The following is a 17,745-nucleotide window of genomic DNA, read 5'->3' as shown; positions in this document are numbered from 1 at the left end:
TGGGAGCTTCCATCGCCGGGGGGGCGTGGCCAGCCTGAAAACAGCTATTAGCCCCTCACCCAGGCTGACCAAACCTCCATGGGGTGACGGTCCCCACTTGGGGGGTCTTGACCAGCCTGCAAACAGCCATCAGCTCCTTACCCAAGCTGGCCAGGCACCCCAGTGGGGACCCCCACCCTGATCCAAGACACCCTTCAGGGCAAACCAGCCGGCCCCCACCCATGCACCAGGCCTCTATCCTATATAATGAGAGGGTAATGTGCAAACTGACCCTAACAGCAGAATGACTGGGAATGACTAGTCACTATGACACACACTGACCACCAGGAGGCAGATGCTCAATGCAGGAGCTGCTCCCTGGTGGTCAGTGCGCTCCTACAGGGGGAGCTCTGCTCAGCCACAAGCCAGGCTGACAGCTGCCAGCACAGTGTGGTGGCGGGAGCCTCTCCCACCTCCTCAGCAGCACTAAGGATGTCTGACTGCAGCTTAGGCCTGGTTCCCGCTGGCAAGTGGACATCCCCCGAGGGCTTCCGGGCTGCCAGAGGGATGTCTGCCAGCTTGGGCCCGATTCCCCAGGGAGCGAGCCTAAGCCAGCAGGTGGACATCCTCCGAGGGGTCCCAGACTGTAAGAGGGCATAGGCTGGACTGAGGGACACCCTCGAGTGCACAAATTTTTGTGCACCGGGCCTCTAGTACCATTATAATTACATTAAGGGGGGAAAGATAGATTAGAATAGTATTTTAAAAGTGATGACTTGGAAAATGTTTATTTATGATACCATTAGGTATTTGAGGTGAACTAAACTAGCCCTTACTAATTAAAAGTATTGCACTTTTCTATTTAAAACTTCAACTGTGATTTCCTTTTAGGTATATATATATATATCCTAACTTTCAGTCAAAACCTTCCTTTTTCTTTAAATAGAAGCTCAGGTTATCTCCTAACTCTTCACTTTTGTTACAGAAAGAAAGCATTATTAAATTTATCACAGATCCACCCATTCATTCATATATAAAAAAGTTACCATTGTCTATCAGTTCATTAGCTTTGTCTTAAATTGTGGCACTATGTAAGGTCATGACTCTAAGTGATTCTGTGTGCTTATTCTTGATTGCTGTTGTTTCTGTTTTACCAACCATAGAACCTAAACGCCAGCTCTAACTACTGCACACTGGCCAAAACGCTTGTGTATTGTGATGTTCCACCCGCTTACTCCACCATCATTGAACAGTTATCATGTTCTGTTCTCCCCTCTCACAGCCTTCCTGTCTTGAAAAACTTTCATTCGCCATGGACTCTTAACTTGGGCCAATTTTTGTCTTTCTTGTTATTTACACTCACTTTCATACCATAGTGTTCCTAATCTTTCCAGTCTAGTTGACATTAGGAAGACCTCATTTAGAATTTTACACTCAATTTTTATTGCCACGATTTAAAGTAAGAGGTGGAGAAACTAGATGTGGAGGCAATGAGGTCTAAGAAACAGAGAAGTGGACCCAAAAACAGGTCCTAGCTGCATCACACTCCAGCTGGATGCTCTGACAATGGGTAAGGGTGGGAGAGGGTGGTGGGAAATAATACTCACTGAGTGCCTACTTCGTGCCAGGTGCTTTACACATGTATCATTTCATATAACAACCCTACAAAATAAGTTCCTTTATCCATACTCTTTTGGGGTCTTTTTTGTTTATTTTTGTAAAGCTTAACAAGAGACATATTCAAAATCTAAAGCTCAAAGAATTTAAATCACTTGCCCAGAGCCTCAGAGTTTTAATAACAGAGCTAGGATTTAAACTAAGGTCTAACTCACAAAGTCAATAAATATTAGTTCTCCTGCCCTAGGGACAGAACAGCCATGGCAATTTGTATCATCAAAAGGGATCAAAGGTAGATTTTCTGGGCATACGTTGAAGAACTGAATTGCTTAGCTTAAAATGAAGTTTTAATTACCATTTTTTAAATGTGGAGATTCTCTGAGGAATTTGTTGACACAATTATGATCTGTGTCCATAAGAAAACACGTAAAAATTAAAAGTTGTGTGTATTTTGTAGGATATAAGGAAGAATTTTTCTAGGTCAATCTCATTAATAGGGTGTATTATCTGCAGGGTACTTTTCTAGGTGCAAAGGATCTCAAATGAATAAACTAAAATCTCATGGCCCAGCGAGAATAGGCTAGAGTAGACATGATGCTCAATACATGTTGTATTTCTCAATAATTAGATTATAAGATGGCCTGTAAGGAAGATAATCACAGCCTTAACCGGTTTTGCTCAGTGGATAGAGCATCGGCCTGCAGACTCAAGGGTCCCAGGTTCGATTCCGGTCAAGGGCATGTATCTTGGTTGCGGGCACATACCCAGTAGGGAGTGTGCAAGAGGCAGCTGATCGATGTTTCTCTCTCATCAATGTTTCTAAGTCTCTATCCCTCTCACTTCCTCTCTGTAAAAAATCAATAAAATATGTTTTTTTAAAAAAAGGAAGATGATCACATAGACCTGGAATTCTTTAAATGAACAAGGAAAATAGCCTTTAAAGGTTGCTACAAAACACACACACACACATACACACACACACATGCACACACACCATCAAAACTAGACAGCTTAAACTGGTGATGCCTAACCCTTGGAGAACGGTGACACTCCAACAATCTTTCATTTTGCAATGTTCCTTCCTCAAGAAGCTATATGCCTGTGGCTATTCATTCAACCAATCTTTACTACACGGCCACTCTGCTAGAATTCTCCAAATTCATAAAGTATATTCAGGCTTCTTCTTTCAATCAGGCAAATATCAAAACTAGAGATTTCCAACAATGATTTCGGAGTAACTCAGGCTGACTGCATTTATATAAGTTATCTCAAAAGATTTCATAAAATCCAATTTTATTTACACAGTTATACGAACAAATGCAAATATACCCATGCACATGTTCAGCATCACATATATCAGAAGTGATCTATATGATTTATACTAGAGATTTTTACCATTTAGGAGATGCAACACCTCATGATTATTTGTTCTGTAATGTCTCTCTCTCTCTTAAAAATCACTCAGCTTTGAACTTATACCAGAAGAAAGTTTAGGGTCCCTTTTATACCTGTAATTCATTTGAACCTACCCATCACAAAGATAGGCAAATCTAAAGCTAACATCTGTCATTCTCATTGCCCGCTAATGTATATTTGAGTTTGATAAAATTCTTATAACCTAAGGTCATGAAATAAAAACAATATAATGTATGCACTTGAACTTTCTACAGTACTAATTTTAATAGGAAGAATACTAACAGCCAACTCTTAATGAGTGCTTACCATGTGCAAGATAAGCCTTCTGCATGTATGTAATCCTTATAACACATGTGTATCAGGCAAATAAACTATCTTTTAAAAAGAAATTAAAGATAGCTTTGGTTTATGCTGTATCTTTCAGGTCCTTACCTGTATCACAAGTACATCGCTGAAGAAATGACTGAAAGGAAGCTGGGGCCACCTGGGCCTCAGCTTTCCTACCAGGTCACACAGACGTACCGCTTGTTATTTTTGGCATTTTCCTACGGTTCAAAAAAAAGTGGTGACAATTTTCTGCATCTATAACATTTTGGATGAGCCATTTCCATCCTATTTTGTTTTCTCACATATGGTGTTCTAGCTCAAATAGCATTGGTATTTTTAACTTCCACAGTACCAGTAAACTACGTTGAATTACTCTTGGCTGACAAGTATCCAAATTACCTAACACAAATGAGAAAACTACATGTATTATGTAGGCTAGTGTGTTCACTGCCTTTCAGCTATAAATTTCCCAATAGAATCAATATATTTTACAGATGCCCTGACCGGTTTGGCTCAATGGCTAGAGCGTCGGCCTGTGGACTCAAGGCTCCCAGGTTCGATTCTGGTCAAGGGCAGATACTGTGGTTGTGGGCACATCCCCAGTATATATATATATATTTTACAGATGGAAGAGATCACAAAGATGATGTAATCTGGCTACTTCTTTTTACCAGTGAGAATCTCTAGCAGAGAAGTTGAAGTGTCTCTCCTAGGTCAGATCAGTAGTTAGTAGTGGGAAAAAAGTAATAGCAGTCCAGCGCTTTTCTACATGAAAATATAAGTATTATTTTAAAATCTACATTATTTGGCAGAGGACGTATCAATTATAAACTGGCTAGTTTTTATAATACTGTATTATCATCCCTACTGAAATTTAATACTTCTGACAATTGGTTATATAATGCAGTTATGCATCATTGTTGCTCTCAGTTATATCCTGTATATCTGTTTTGGACCCATATCTACATTGTGACTGTAGTAGGCACACATTTTTAATGTTCCCTATATCCCTCAATAAATATACACACATATAAACCACATAACGGTTAGAGAGAGATTGACAAAACTATACTTACAGTTTAGACTAATACTCCAAGACTCAAAATGAAACAGAACAGCTGTCATTCTGTATGGCTGCAGGTGAGTTTGTTTTGAGAGGGAGAAAGTCGAGAAAAGTCCTCATTTCTTCTTATCAAGCAGTTGGGATTGTCCCTGATGCTGAGTCGTTTTAGGAGTTTGAGGAGATTGGTAAAGGCTGGAATAGAAATTAGAGGGAATGATGAGATCGTTGACAAAGCCTTAAGACATGTGGTAAAATATGCCAATCAAATTGCTCAATAAAAATAGTAGCTAATAATGATGAAGGAGTGACGAGGTGTCTGGCACTCCTTTCAACACTCTGACGGTAGTAAATCATTGACACCTCACAACAACCCCAAGCACTGACCCCATTTTGCGGGTAAGGAAATTGAGGCGCACGGAAGTTTGATCATCTGCCCAAGAAAACCAGCTCCTGAGTGGTGGAGCCAGGGTATATGCCCTTATTCACAGTATAGTGATCAGGATAAAACCAGGTAAGTAGAGTTGGCCCTCTCTATCCTCAGGTTTCTAGCCCCAGAGTTCAACCAATTGTAAATAAAAAATATTACCTTTTTGCTGATGTTCACTGTGTATTTAGGCCATGATGGTTGCATCTGTACTGAACATGTACAGACTTTTTTCCTTGTCATTATTCCCTAAACAATACAGTATAACTATTTACATAGCATTTACATTGTATTAGGTATTATAAGTAATCTAGAAGTGATTTAAAGTATACAGGAGGATATGTGGGGTTACTTGCAAATATAATGCCATTTTATATAAGGGACTTACTTGAATATCCTCAGATTTGGGTGTGGGGGGTGAGGTGGGGGAAGTCCTGGAACCAATCCCCCAGGGGAATTGAGGATGACTGTATGCCGTGTTTAAAACAGTCTTCATATTTATTTACCCACCCACCCCTTAATCCCCCAAACACACACATACTAGTACATAACCACACATTCCCACACACTCAAGTCTTACTTCTATTCATATACTCTTCTTCCTCATAGGACTTAAGCTCACCTATGTATAAGGAGTCCTAGGGCCAACCTCCACTCTCCCACATTTCTTCAAGGTAAACGTAAAGACAAACTAATACTGACTCCGGGTTACAAACACACGCGCACACATGGCCCAACAGATAGCAGAATTCAACTCAGTAAGGATTTTTCTTCTCCCATCATCCAGGGAAATGCATGAGTTACCACGACAGATGCCAAAGACACTTGGCTCTGGCAGTGGAAACTGGGAGGCAATGGTGAAATGAGGTAAGAAATTCCAGGGCCAGAAGGTGGACGCAGGTCATCAGCTGCTTTTCCCTGGAGCTTGCTCTCTCGGATAAGCGCTACAGGAACAGGGCCCCACCCGCCGCGCGAGCCTGCAGTCCCCTGGCCGACGCTGAACCCGGCTGGGGCCGCAGCAGATGCACGCACCGCGGGGAGTCTCATTGGCAAGACCCGAGTGCCGCCTTCTCTGTTTGAACGCTTGCCGCAGGGCCCGGGAAAGGGGTTTTGTCAGAAATGGGGAACCCTGAGAGCCGAGCTTTCTCTGCAAAGACTAGGCAGCCCGGGAGCAGCGAATCATGACTTGCACCGTGTTTAATGGCTCTCGGGAAACAAGTTTCTCTCCCGCCTGCCTGCACTTTGCCGCCCGCTCCCGCAGCTCCGGGGGGAGGTCCAGACAGACTCTAGCTGCGGGACCGGAACACTGGCAGCGCCAAGGGGAGGCTCCAAACGGCCCCTCGCTGGTCCCAAGGGTCGGGTGGGCCCTGATAAATACTCTTCCTGGCCAGATTGCGGGAAGGCCAAGTTCAAACGCAGGGTGTCCAGCCTGGGGTAGGTCCGGGAAGGAAGCCGAGAGATGGGGCCAGCCTCCCCCGCCCGCCGCCGGCGCAGTGTAGACTCGCCAGCTACCCTTGGAGCCGGCGCTGGAGCCGGGTTACTGCGCATGCGCTCTGGGTTCCACCTCCACCCCCGCCGCGTTCCCAGGCCGCGCTCCCAAAGGCCTCCGTCGCTTAGCAACGCGTGAGTCACAATCGCGGCTCCGAATGCCCTTTTCCTGGCAGAGCTTAGTCCCCGATGGACCCCTGAGGCTCCTCGCTGCCTCCTGTCAGGTCTTAGGAGCCCATGGAGGCAAAGGAGGATAAGCAGCAGTAAGTGCTGGGGTTTGATTTTCTATTTCTCCTTCCAAAAAATATTTTCCTCCTTCGGGGGACCGTTAATTGAGTCATCCCCAATGTGGGAGGGCTTTTCCTCTTCCAGTCTCCCATCACTGTCTCATTTCTAGTAGTTGAGCACTTACAGTACTATTTTTGAAAACACAGTTTACTGGGCATCTACTGTGTGCCAGGTTCTTTACAGGCATTGCCTGGCCTAAAATTCTTGGTCATCTTGAATTATCCACTCTTTCTCACACACCATATCTAATATGCTAGCAAATTCTGTCGGATGGAAATTATATATATATATATGTATATATATACACACACACACACATACACATATATATGATGTAATTTTATTATTTTATTATTTTCAGTTTTTATTTTTTAAAATCTTTATTGAAAGTATTACATAGGTCCTCCTTTTCCCCCATTATGTAGACTTTATCTTTAAAATATATCCAGAATCCACAATTAATGCCTTACACTATCACCCCATCTGGTCTAGGTACCAGCGTCTCTTACGTGGACAGTACAATGGCCTTTTCTTTGCTCCTTGTCCCTTTCCAGCCTTGTCAACACAGCACTCGAGTGGGCTTTTTACAAAGCAAACTGGATCACTCTTCTCCACTGGCCATTGCAAAGGAAAAGCTAAGGCTCCAACAATGGCTTAGGGGGCCTACACATCGTGCCCCTTTTCCCTTACTTGGCCTTATTTACTACTTGCCCTCGGACTCAACTCTGCCCCAGCACACAGACCTCCTTGCTATCATCAGCAATGGTTCTCAAAGTGTGGTCCCCAGGCCAGCATCACCTGGGAACGTATTAGAAATGCAATTGTTGCAGGCTTCCCACCACAGGCATACTGACTCAGCAACTCTAAGAGCAGGGCACAATAATCTGGGTTTGAACAAGGCCTCCAGGTGATTCTGATGGAGCCTAAATTTTGAGGACGATTGCATGGCTCGTTATGATGTGGAGCCAGTATTATCTGCTTCTAAAGCCTGTATTTTTGTCACCACACAGTGGTCCTCAAACTCTAACGTATCTAAGAATCACCTAGAGAGCTGGTTAAAACTGGTTCCTGGGAACCTGCCCCAGAGATTGTGTTTTAGTAGTTTGGGATAGGACCTATTCTAACAAGCTGACAATTGATGCCAATGTTGCTACTCCAGAGCCCACTCCTTGAGCACCACTGTGAAGACAGTTGTACTTCTGCGGCACAGCCTTGGCCGCTAAGGTTCATTCTGCTGGGATTCTCTTCCTCTTCCCTGTCTTTTTCATTTGCCACCTTCATAATGCAGCCTCCACACTATCTAAAAATGCAACTTACCGCCCATATGCATGCACTCCCTTCTCCCCATTCCCTTCTTTAGTATTGTCCTTAGTACTCAACACCACCTGATACAGGCATACTTTTTCTCATGGTGCTTCGTTTTATTGCGCTCCACAGAGGTTGTATTTCTTACAAATTGAAGGCAAGACCCTCCACCAGCAAAAAGATTACACCTCGCTTTATTGCGATACTTGCTTTATTGTGGTGGTCAGGAACCAAGCTGGCACTATCTCTGAGGTCTGCCTGTATGTGTTCTACTCATTATTTTACTTTTCATCTGCCTTCCCCACTGGAATGTAAGCTCTGTGAAGGCAGGGATTTTTGTTTGATCACTCATGCATCTTCAGTGCCTCACAACAGCACCAAAGAGGCATAACTCAATACAATATTTGTTGACAGGATGAATTATTCTGATGTTTAGTTACTCACACCACGAGTACTTAATTGGGTGGATGCTTAAGTATGCAAGCAAACAGCCACAGTCCTTTCCTCCAAGGACCCGGCTCCAGTACAAGCATTTTGCTGGGTTACAGCTATGAGCAGCAGATGGAAAAAACTAATGTCAGAAGTCTACAATGACGAATCAATCACAACCTTTAAAGGAATGTTTCTATCTATGGAAAGGTAATAGGAAAAGCCTTAGAAGTTATTTATACTTTACCAGGAATCAGCTTTTCCAAATCCTTTACCAAGAGCACTTTTTGTTGGGATGCAGGGAACTAGGATCCAAGGGTGCTGAATGGTGTTTGTGTGTATTAGGGTAAGGATTGGGAGTGTACCGCTAACACAAAGCCAGAGCAAAACAATTCCAGGAGATTCACTAGCGGTGGTAAGTCTTTTAATGGCTCATTAATATATAAAGGTCCGGATGGTGGGGACCTAATGATAAATGAAATACAATCTTTGCCTTCATGGAACTTATTGATTAGTAAAAGGTATTGTAGTGCGTACCAAACTCATGTAAACAACAAGTCGATACATAAATAATTAATTGTGGTGTTAGGAAAGACATGAACGAAATACTAAAATGGAGACTACATGGAGTGAGGAAGGAGAAACCTTAGGAAACGCTTCTGCGATGACTTCCAGGCTGAGACGTAAATGTTAGTGAACCAGGTGTGCAGGGAGGCAGGCCTTGGGAACGAGCCAGTCCAGGCAGAGGGAAGGCAGGATGTGCAAATACCCGAGGGGAATGAGACTGGTGCTGAAGGAAGGGGGGCCTGGAGAGGTGAGGGGAGAGAGGCTTGAGTGCAACTGAAGACTTTAGCTGGACAGGGTCTCCCAGGACCGCAGAGCCACGGTATGAAGGCAGTATTTATAATAAATGCAATGAAAAGATATTGGAGGGTTTGACTGTAAAAGGACTGGATAAAGGAAATGGACTTGGCTTTGGTTTGAAGTAAGGTAGGGATTATATTTTAAAAGCTTCTATGTAAAAGTATTCTAATTCGCATGTTCCATTCTTACCTTTACTTTTCCAGTACATGGCTTTTAAAATACTCCCTTTTAGGATGTCTATTACAATTTATTTAAAAGAAGAAAAATCTATAAACTATTTCCTTCTAGACATTTCTTTAACGTTTTAAAGAACTCAGTAGCTTACTTTTAAAAAAAAAAATAAAATAAATACCAGTGTAGTTATTAGAAGCAAAAAGTGATAAGAAATTGAATTGCTTTGATGCCTGCTTTTCTTGATTAATCCTTTTGGTCATTTGGTAGTTTTTATAAGTTTTCCAGGTGAGCTTTTAGAATTAAAGTCTTCCTCATCCAGATGGATGAATTTACTAGGTGACTAACTTTTAAAGATGAGTTAAGATTAATAACTAACAGCCACATGACAAAATACTGCCAACATGCTTTGTAAGTGTGATCAGATCACTACTCCGCTACTCCCAGCGAGAGTCCATACACTGCACTGGTATATTGGAATAAATAATCATTATTCACACAAATCCCTTTATCTCATATAATTTAGAGTGAGAAGATGCCCTCTCAAATTTTAATAGCCTGAGCCCCTTATTAACTATAATAAAGGCTAAATAGTCTTGACTGACACTTGAAATATATTTAACTCTTATTTTATGTAATTATAACTCAGTACTGAAATGCTCATTGAGAGAAATGATCTATTATTTTACTTTGTTTTTCAGACAGCATAAAATAGAAGCTGCTGCCATAGTGTATAAAACTGAAAAAGAAGAACTCAAACATGAAAAAGAGCCTGGAAAGAGCACACCACATTCAAAACCATGTGTCAGGAGACGCCGTGTGTATTATGCTAAATTCATTAACACAAATGCAAGAACATTCAATGAACCAGTTCCCTACATAGATCCTAAAATAGGGACAGAAAACCAGGTCGGACACATGTTCATTATATACAACTAAGATTTAGATTCAGAAGCTGTTTTGCAGGATAATTTAGTCACAGACTACTTAAAGGATGTAACATATGTCAGACTAATACTTTTTATAATCCAACTAGAGGCCTGGTGCACGAAATTTGTGCATGGGTAGGGTCCCTAGGCCTGGCCAGCGATCAGGGCCCATTGGGGCCTTCTGGCTGCCGGCCGGGGCCTGCCTTCCCCAGCTGCCAGCTGCCAGCCGGGGCCTTCCTTCATTCCATGCCACCCCCTGGTGGTCAGTGCATGTCATAGTAAGCGATCAAGCTCCCGGTCGAACTCCCGATGGGACACTTTGCATATTAACCTTTTATATATATATAATAGTTTAAAACAACAGCCTGGGACTACTCTCATATAACTTTTGCATATAAACCATATACAAACACACATATTTCATATACATTACATACATTTCATTATATATATTCCATATTCATTCTAGAAAAATGATTTAGATTCCTTCTATATATATATATAGCCACACAGTAGTGCTTGGAGGTTACTGAAGAAATATCTTACGTAGTATTTGTAACATATTCTAATATAAAAACTTCCCATGATACCTGATAATTCAGATGCTTTTTATAAAACAATAGTTACCATTTATTGAAAGTGTATGAAGTGTTAGGAATAAGCTAAGTGTATCATATGTTATATCCCTGAATCTGCACAATAATTCCTAGGATGTATTATTGGAAATATTTTACGGATAACATACTCCAAAAAGTAAATTAACATGTCTGAGATAACAAGGTTAGCAAATGTCATAGTCACATCTCTCTGGTCCAGGACTATTGCTTTAGCCAAACCACACTCTTATTCATACTATTATAGTAAATATATTCCATTATCATCTTTTATTAAATTTGTTGTTGTTTTTTTGAGGTATAATTTATCAGTCTCCCACTGCTACTGTTACAAATAACCACAAACTTAAACACTAGTTTAAAGCAACACTAATTTATTCCCTTACACTTCTGGAGCTTAGAACTCTCAAATCAGTCTCATTGGCTATAGGTAGGGCTGGTTCCTTCTAGAGGCTCTGAGGGGAGAATCTGTTTCCAGTTTCTAGAAGCTGCCTGCATTCCTTGGCTCATGGCCCCTTCCTGGTTAAAACCAGCAGCAAAGCATCTCTCTCTCTCTCTCTCTCTCTCTCCTGCCGGACAGCTTCTAATGACTTTTGTTTTAGAGGATTCTCTTTACAATGATAACACGATCTATTTCTATAAAACTGCACACCATGACAAGTATGTGTGGATGTGAGGCGGAAATTTCTGAGGTCAGATATGCTGTAATATCATGTAGTAAACCCTTACATGGGCAGTTTTAAGACTATTTTATTAAAAATTATTTGGGATTTAAAAGAAATTTACAGACGAGGCCTACACTGGGGAAATAAGCCTGGTACCGAGATCCAAGTTAGTGATGCTCTCAGATATTTTACAAAAGTCAATGAATGACTCTCCTGAGCTCTAGTTTTGGCTGAAGGTAAACCAGACTATTAACTGAACCCATCCTTACCCTGGAGATGCTAAGGAAAAGATGCTGGTTTGAGAATAGAAATATGAAACATAAAAACGTCAAAATTAAATCCAACTGATTTTCTCTTACTCCTAATTCATATGTCTCTTGGGAAAAAGTAATATGAACAGAAGTGTTAGGGGCTGCTGTCAGCAAGTGAAGGGCAGCAGTAGAATCTTAGCTTTGCCAGTGCCTAAAAGCGAACCCTTGAAGAAACGGTGAAAGTAAGTCTGAAATGAAGTAAGAGGACAGGTAAGAGAGGTCGACAGTGGACTTGAATGAGGAGCGACAGAGACTGGAGGTGCCTCTCAGAGTTAAAAGCGTGTCTGACTCCAGTGTGGAGTGGAGGGAATGTTTCTATTTAAAAAACAAAACAACAATAAAAACCCTTAAATGTCCTCATTTCCAAGTATCCGAGGAGTCATACAGTGCTCATTTCACATACTTGTAATTTTTATTCTATTATTTTAGATGACAGATATCTTTATAAAGTTAGCTTGTTTAAAAAAACAAACATGCTGGTTTATGGCAAGGCTGGCTTTCAGAGGAAAGACAATAAAATTGCCTAAATATTTAAACTGACAGATTTGTTGTTTTGTGTATTTTGCTATGATAATATCTTTAGAATACCAGATTGGATGATTGTATTTAATGACAAGACTTTTCAATGAAATAATTAGTGTCATAGTTCTGCCTGGGGACATAAAATTGGTGCTTGCGGGAGTAAAAAGGTGCTATAGCTCAGTCACTAGTGTGGTTGTCTGGTAGTTTTAAATATTGGCATTTTCACTGTTTTCCGAAATGGGTTTTATTTTCCCCAAAGTGTACTTTTCAGAGCACGAGGCCTTCCTTATGAGCTCAATAAAGTTCCAAAGTCCAGTGTTTTTTAAAAAACTGTATTTTTATCGACGTTTCCTCAGAGCTTCACAATCTACATTAGCATATAAAGGTTCTGAGAAATCCTGTGATGAGCTTGTTTAACTTTGCTTATCCCACCCTTCCCCAGTATTCAGCTATGGAAACCTCTTTCATGTAGCACCTCTTCATATGCTACACAGCTGGTGTTCCGCAGACCACCAGTTAGGAATAACTGGTTGGGACATTACAAGTTGCTTACAAAGAGGTATTTTTCAGCACTCCCGGTATCCAGAGCACACTGGAGATGTAGAAATCCCTTACACGAATGCGACTCTAATGTTTGTTTAACGCCACTAAGCTGCCTTAGTAAAATGTGACGGTCTGTGAGTAAGGTGTTAGTAAAAGCCCGCATTTCCCGGGGGTCCTTCACGTATGTGGTCCAAACTCACCCCCACCAGCAGCTGTCTTGGCCAGGCCACTGTGGCTGCTGGTGTAGAAGTCGGCTTACCACCTCCTGCTTCTCTGAACTGGTTTTCCCAGGATGTCTCACTTGCTTTTACCACTTATATCCCCTGAGGATTCTCCTTTAACTTCGCGAAGAATGGAAAATAAGCAATGTTTACTAATGCATTTCTAAAGGCTTAGGGAGAACACAGATATAACATAAAGACGGCTGCACAGTGGTTTCCAAATGTGGCTCAAAATTCAATGTAAGCGATGGTAGACAGGGCAGTAAATTCTTCGTCTTTCCCTTTAGCACAAGGTGAAGAATAAAACAAACCTCCACCTATACCTTTAATCATAATTTCTTATCATCAAATGCTTGGATCAGAAAGGCAAGCCCATGGGCAGGGGCGCGAACACCCTCTCACTATTCCAGGAACAATCCAGACTTTTAAGGGATGGGGCAGACTCTCCAGAAACAGAAACAATATAAAAATATTTTTTTTCAATTATAGGATTTCATCCCGCTGGGGGCGCGAACACCCTCTCACTATTCCAGGAACAAGCCAGACTTTTAAGGGATGGGGCAGACGAAACAGAAACGATATAAAAATATTTTTTTGAACTGTGGGATTTCATCCCGCTGAAGTGAAAATTCATCCAATTAACTAACCAGGACACTTTCTCCAACTTTGGGATCTTAAAGTCAATCACACTTGAAGAAAAACTATTCCTTATTTCCTTTGTGAAACTAGAGACAGTTTTGGTAAAATTCTAAATTCAAAAGACTTCTTCTTGAAAGGTGAACCAGTATTTCTGCTTTAAATATAGTTTTTGCTCTAGTTTGAGAGAAAAAGAATTGAAGCCTGCCAGGCGTTCCCTAGTGGTTCACTTATCCAGAGTTAGTCCGCCAGTTCCCGGGTGTTAGCAAAATCTCTGGTCAATAAAAGAAGATGCACTCTTATCATAGGAGACCTTCCTCAGGGCGCTCGCTCACTTGGCACCCTTTTTTTTATTTTTTAAATAATTTAAGTGCGTTTGTGCTCCTCCGGCTTTGCATTCCCCAGCTGATTTGATGCAGCAACGGGGCAGGGAAATCAGTGCGTGCACAGGTTCGGGGGGGGGGGTGTTGCACTGTGGCAGCTCTGCTGCCTGCGGGTGGCAGACTCTGGCACGGTTACATAATCTGCCAGCAGTCTTCTCATCTGTAAAGTGGGTGTACCTACTCACAGCACTGTGGTGAGAGCAAGTGAGAGAAGGCCTGCATGTCCCAGACCTCTGGGCATAATAAGCACCATCATAATCGTGGAGCTGCAAGAACGAGGCATGCTGACAACAGTCGGGTATGACTATTTTCAGTAATCTGCTCTAGAATTCCTAGGGCCTACATCAAATAGTTTTATGTTTTGCAATTCACCTTTTAACCCGTTCTGAAAAATGAGGCAGCTGGTTTCTCCTATTCTCCCTAAGTCCCTACTTTCTTGTATTTCTTTGATCTCTGAAAACTTACTGGTTACCTCTGGTTACAATTTGTCATTGTCCTAAAGCAGTGGTTCTCCACCTTGGCTGCACATTAGACTTACCTGCGAATCTTTTTAAAATCCTGATTTCTTGGCCTCATCCTCCAGAAATTCTGTTTGTTATGGGGCGAGGCCACAACATTAGTAACAAAGAAACAGAATTTAGGACCTAAAGGCTCAATTCAAGTTGCAAAGTGAGGTCTAACTCTCTCTTCAACGATGCCTGTTCATCCCATCCTCTTCCGTTTGAAGACAATCTCCCTTCACAAAGACCCTGACGCTGAGTAGGCCCGACAACGCTCTGAAGGGTGTACTCTTCTCCGAACTTTTAGCCTTTCCTTGATTTCTTGATGCAGTAGAATTTCCCCCCACAGAAAACCTTTTTGCTGCCGTGGGCATATTCATGAATTTCTCCTATCTAAGCGTCTTGACAATTTTCTGACAAGTTGACTGCATTCAATTATTTCTTTCAAGTTTGAGCGTGTGCTCCTCTTCTATACTTGCCTGTCTTTTTAGAAACTAAACTCATTTCAGAGCTGACTCCCATGCGGCCACATGGAGTTCTTTAGATGCCTCTTGCTGTTTATATCAATGTAGCTTTAATTGCATTGTCAGAGTTTTAAGTCTTTGATTATGAAACCATAGCTGATTTTTTAAAAAGTTGATCTCTCTTAAAGCTAAGGTGGGCGTTTGATGATACCTAAGGTTTCATTGCCTAATAATAACCAAGAACTCCTAAGTGTCACAGTTGCCTTCTCTCAAGGTTCTCTCACTTGCACCTGATCAATCAGTTTCTAAAAACACACACAAACATTTTAGTCAGAATTAAGTCAAGTAACTGTGAGGGAATTCCCTCCCAGCTTTCTCAGCTTCTAAGAGATCAAATTGTCTTACATGCTAATGAAGAGCTTATCACTTCTCTCTTTCCTGTGTATTAGGTCAGGGTTTCTCATAAAAAATTCAGTAACATCAGAGATACTTCCACTTAGAACAAAGTTTTTCAAGTGAAGCCATTAGTTATAAGTCAATGTGGGTTGCAACAGGCTTTGTGAAATAAAACAGAAAAGCAGTAAAATAGAATAGAAAAGTAGCCAACTGCACTGCATGTAGTAAGATAATTGTTTTGTGAAACTAAAAGTTTTATGCATGTGTATGCACTGTGTGCTCCAACAGGACATAAAATGTAGTTCATGGTATGGGTCATGGACAAAAAGCTTTGAAATCCACCCTCTTAGATGATAATACATTATTTGTATTGTCATAATAAAAAGTATAGAACATAATTTTAAATTAAATTGTGTTCAATATTATAGGCATACATGTGTACATCCTATATAATAAAAGGCTAATATGCAAATTTCCCCCTCAACCAGGAGTTGGACCAGAGTTCGACCAGGGGGTGGGGCCAGCCAGCAACTGCCCATGGCCCTTCCCCCCCAGCCGGCCCCACCACGATCACTCCTATTGGGGCAGGCCAGCTGGATCCCCACCCATGCACAAATTCATGCACCAGGATTCTAGAATATAATAAAATTGTATAAAACAGAAATATAACTCTTTTGTTTATTTTTATAACTCCATCTGTTAATAGAAGGTAGTTTAAGAATTTGGCATCTGTATTTTAGCTAAAAATGTATGATATTTCATTTTTAGGTGTCTTTTAAGAAATACAGTCTTTGTGAAAATATAATAGATTTCAGAACTTCGTTTTAGTACTAGAATATCCAATGACTTGTGGAACCAAATGACTGAACATTAAAAGCCCTTCAGCAGCACACAAACATGGCCTACAGCAGCCAATTTCACGTTTCCAATTGTCTCCCATAAAGGATGACTGGTGGTCACATGGTAAAGAACCCAAGCATCTCTTCCAACCACCTTATGATATTAACAGCACCCAGAGGAGTGACTTTCAAAAACCCATGTGTCCGTTGGTTTTGCCGGTCAAGCACAGCAAGCTGCAAAAGCCTTCGTGTGGAATAGGTAAGGTCAGCAGTGGTAAACTTCTTCTCGATGATCTCAGGTTACTCCCATCAACTTAGAGGTATTAGATCTGCTGGCACCTCCTGAGAAAAGCTCTCCTCTACAGAAGGTGAACATAGATTTGCCAGTGCAGCCCTTGACAAGTTTTTTTCCTTATCCCTTCCTCGTGGACAGCTTATCTCCAAACACGTTTAATAGACCATCATAAAAATCGTCCTGATTAGTAAACACTAGCCTCCAAGTCAGAAACTTAGTAGCATTCTGCTCCTTATTGCACCAAACTTTAAAAATTGCAACTATTAAAATAGTAGGCAATACTATATGGTAGCATTTCTCAAAGTGCAATCTGAAGGGTACTAGTTTTTGCGATGTTTATAGATGCTCAAAAACAAACAAGCAAAAACCCCAGGGTGGCCAACACATGGAGACGGCCAATGTGTCTTTGGAATAAAGGACTGGATAAAGAAGATGTGGTACATATATGCCATGGAATACTACTCAGCCGGAAGAAAAGAGGAAAAGCTCTCCTCTACAGAAGGTGAACATAGATTTGCCAGTGCAGCCCTTGACAAGTTTTTTTCCTTATCCCTTCCTCGTGGACAGCTTATCTCCAAACACGTTTAATAGACCATCATAAAAATCGTCCTGATTAGTAAACACTAGCCTCCAAGTCAGAAACTTAGTAGCATTCTGCTCCTTATTGCACCAAACTTTAAAAATTGCAACTATTAAAATAGTAGGCAATACTATATGGTAGCATTTCTCAAAGTGCAATCTGAAGGGTACTAGTTTTTGCGATGTTTATAGATGCTCAAAAACAAACAAGCAAAACCCCCAGGGTGGCCAACACATGGAGACGGCCAATGTGTCTTTGGATAAAGGACTGGATAAAGAAGATGTGGTACATATATGCCATGGAATACTACTCAGCCGGAAGAAAAGAGGAAATATTGCCATTTGCGACAACATGGATGGACCTTGAGAATATTACGCTAAGCAAAATAAGTCAGTCAGAGAAAGCTAACAACCGTATGATTTCACTCATATGTGGGATATCAAACGAAAACTCAGAGAAATAGAGGACAGCATGGT

General features: G+C 41.3%; 1 protein-coding gene and 1 long non-coding RNA gene across 2 annotated transcripts in view; one reads left to right on the top strand and one right to left on the bottom strand.

The window, feature by feature from the left end:
- Positions 1-3,444: 3,444 nt before the first annotated feature.
- Positions 3,445-6,353, bottom strand: LOC102774180. The gene is made up of 3 exons (XR_001512271.1): positions 6,205-6,353; positions 4,416-4,594; positions 3,445-3,557 (listed from the first exon to the last, which is right to left on the bottom strand). It is a non-coding gene; the product is annotated as an uncharacterized LOC102774180 (long non-coding RNA).
- A 140-nt stretch (positions 6,354-6,493) lies between these two features.
- Positions 6,494-17,745, top strand: part of LOC102751875 (chromosome unknown open reading frame, human C2orf73) — a 19,174-nt gene continuing 7,922 nt past the window's right edge. Inside the window, exons 1-3 of the mRNA XM_006778678.2 lie at positions 6,494-6,577; positions 10,073-10,280; positions 16,500-16,653. Coding sequence (XP_006778741.1) covers positions 6,552-6,577; positions 10,073-10,280; positions 16,500-16,653 — 388 coding nt within the window. The 5' untranslated portion in view covers positions 6,494-6,551. The remainder of the gene's footprint in view (positions 6,578-10,072; positions 10,281-16,499; positions 16,654-17,745) is intronic.

Source organism: Myotis davidii, unplaced genomic scaffold (assembly GCF_000327345.1).
Source record: "Myotis davidii unplaced genomic scaffold, ASM32734v1 scaffold6, whole genome shotgun sequence".
NCBI lineage: Eukaryota > Metazoa > Chordata > Mammalia > Chiroptera > Vespertilionidae > Myotis > Myotis davidii.
The sequence above is the reverse complement of the archived record's forward strand: the minus strand, read 5'-3'. Positions and strand labels throughout refer to the sequence as shown.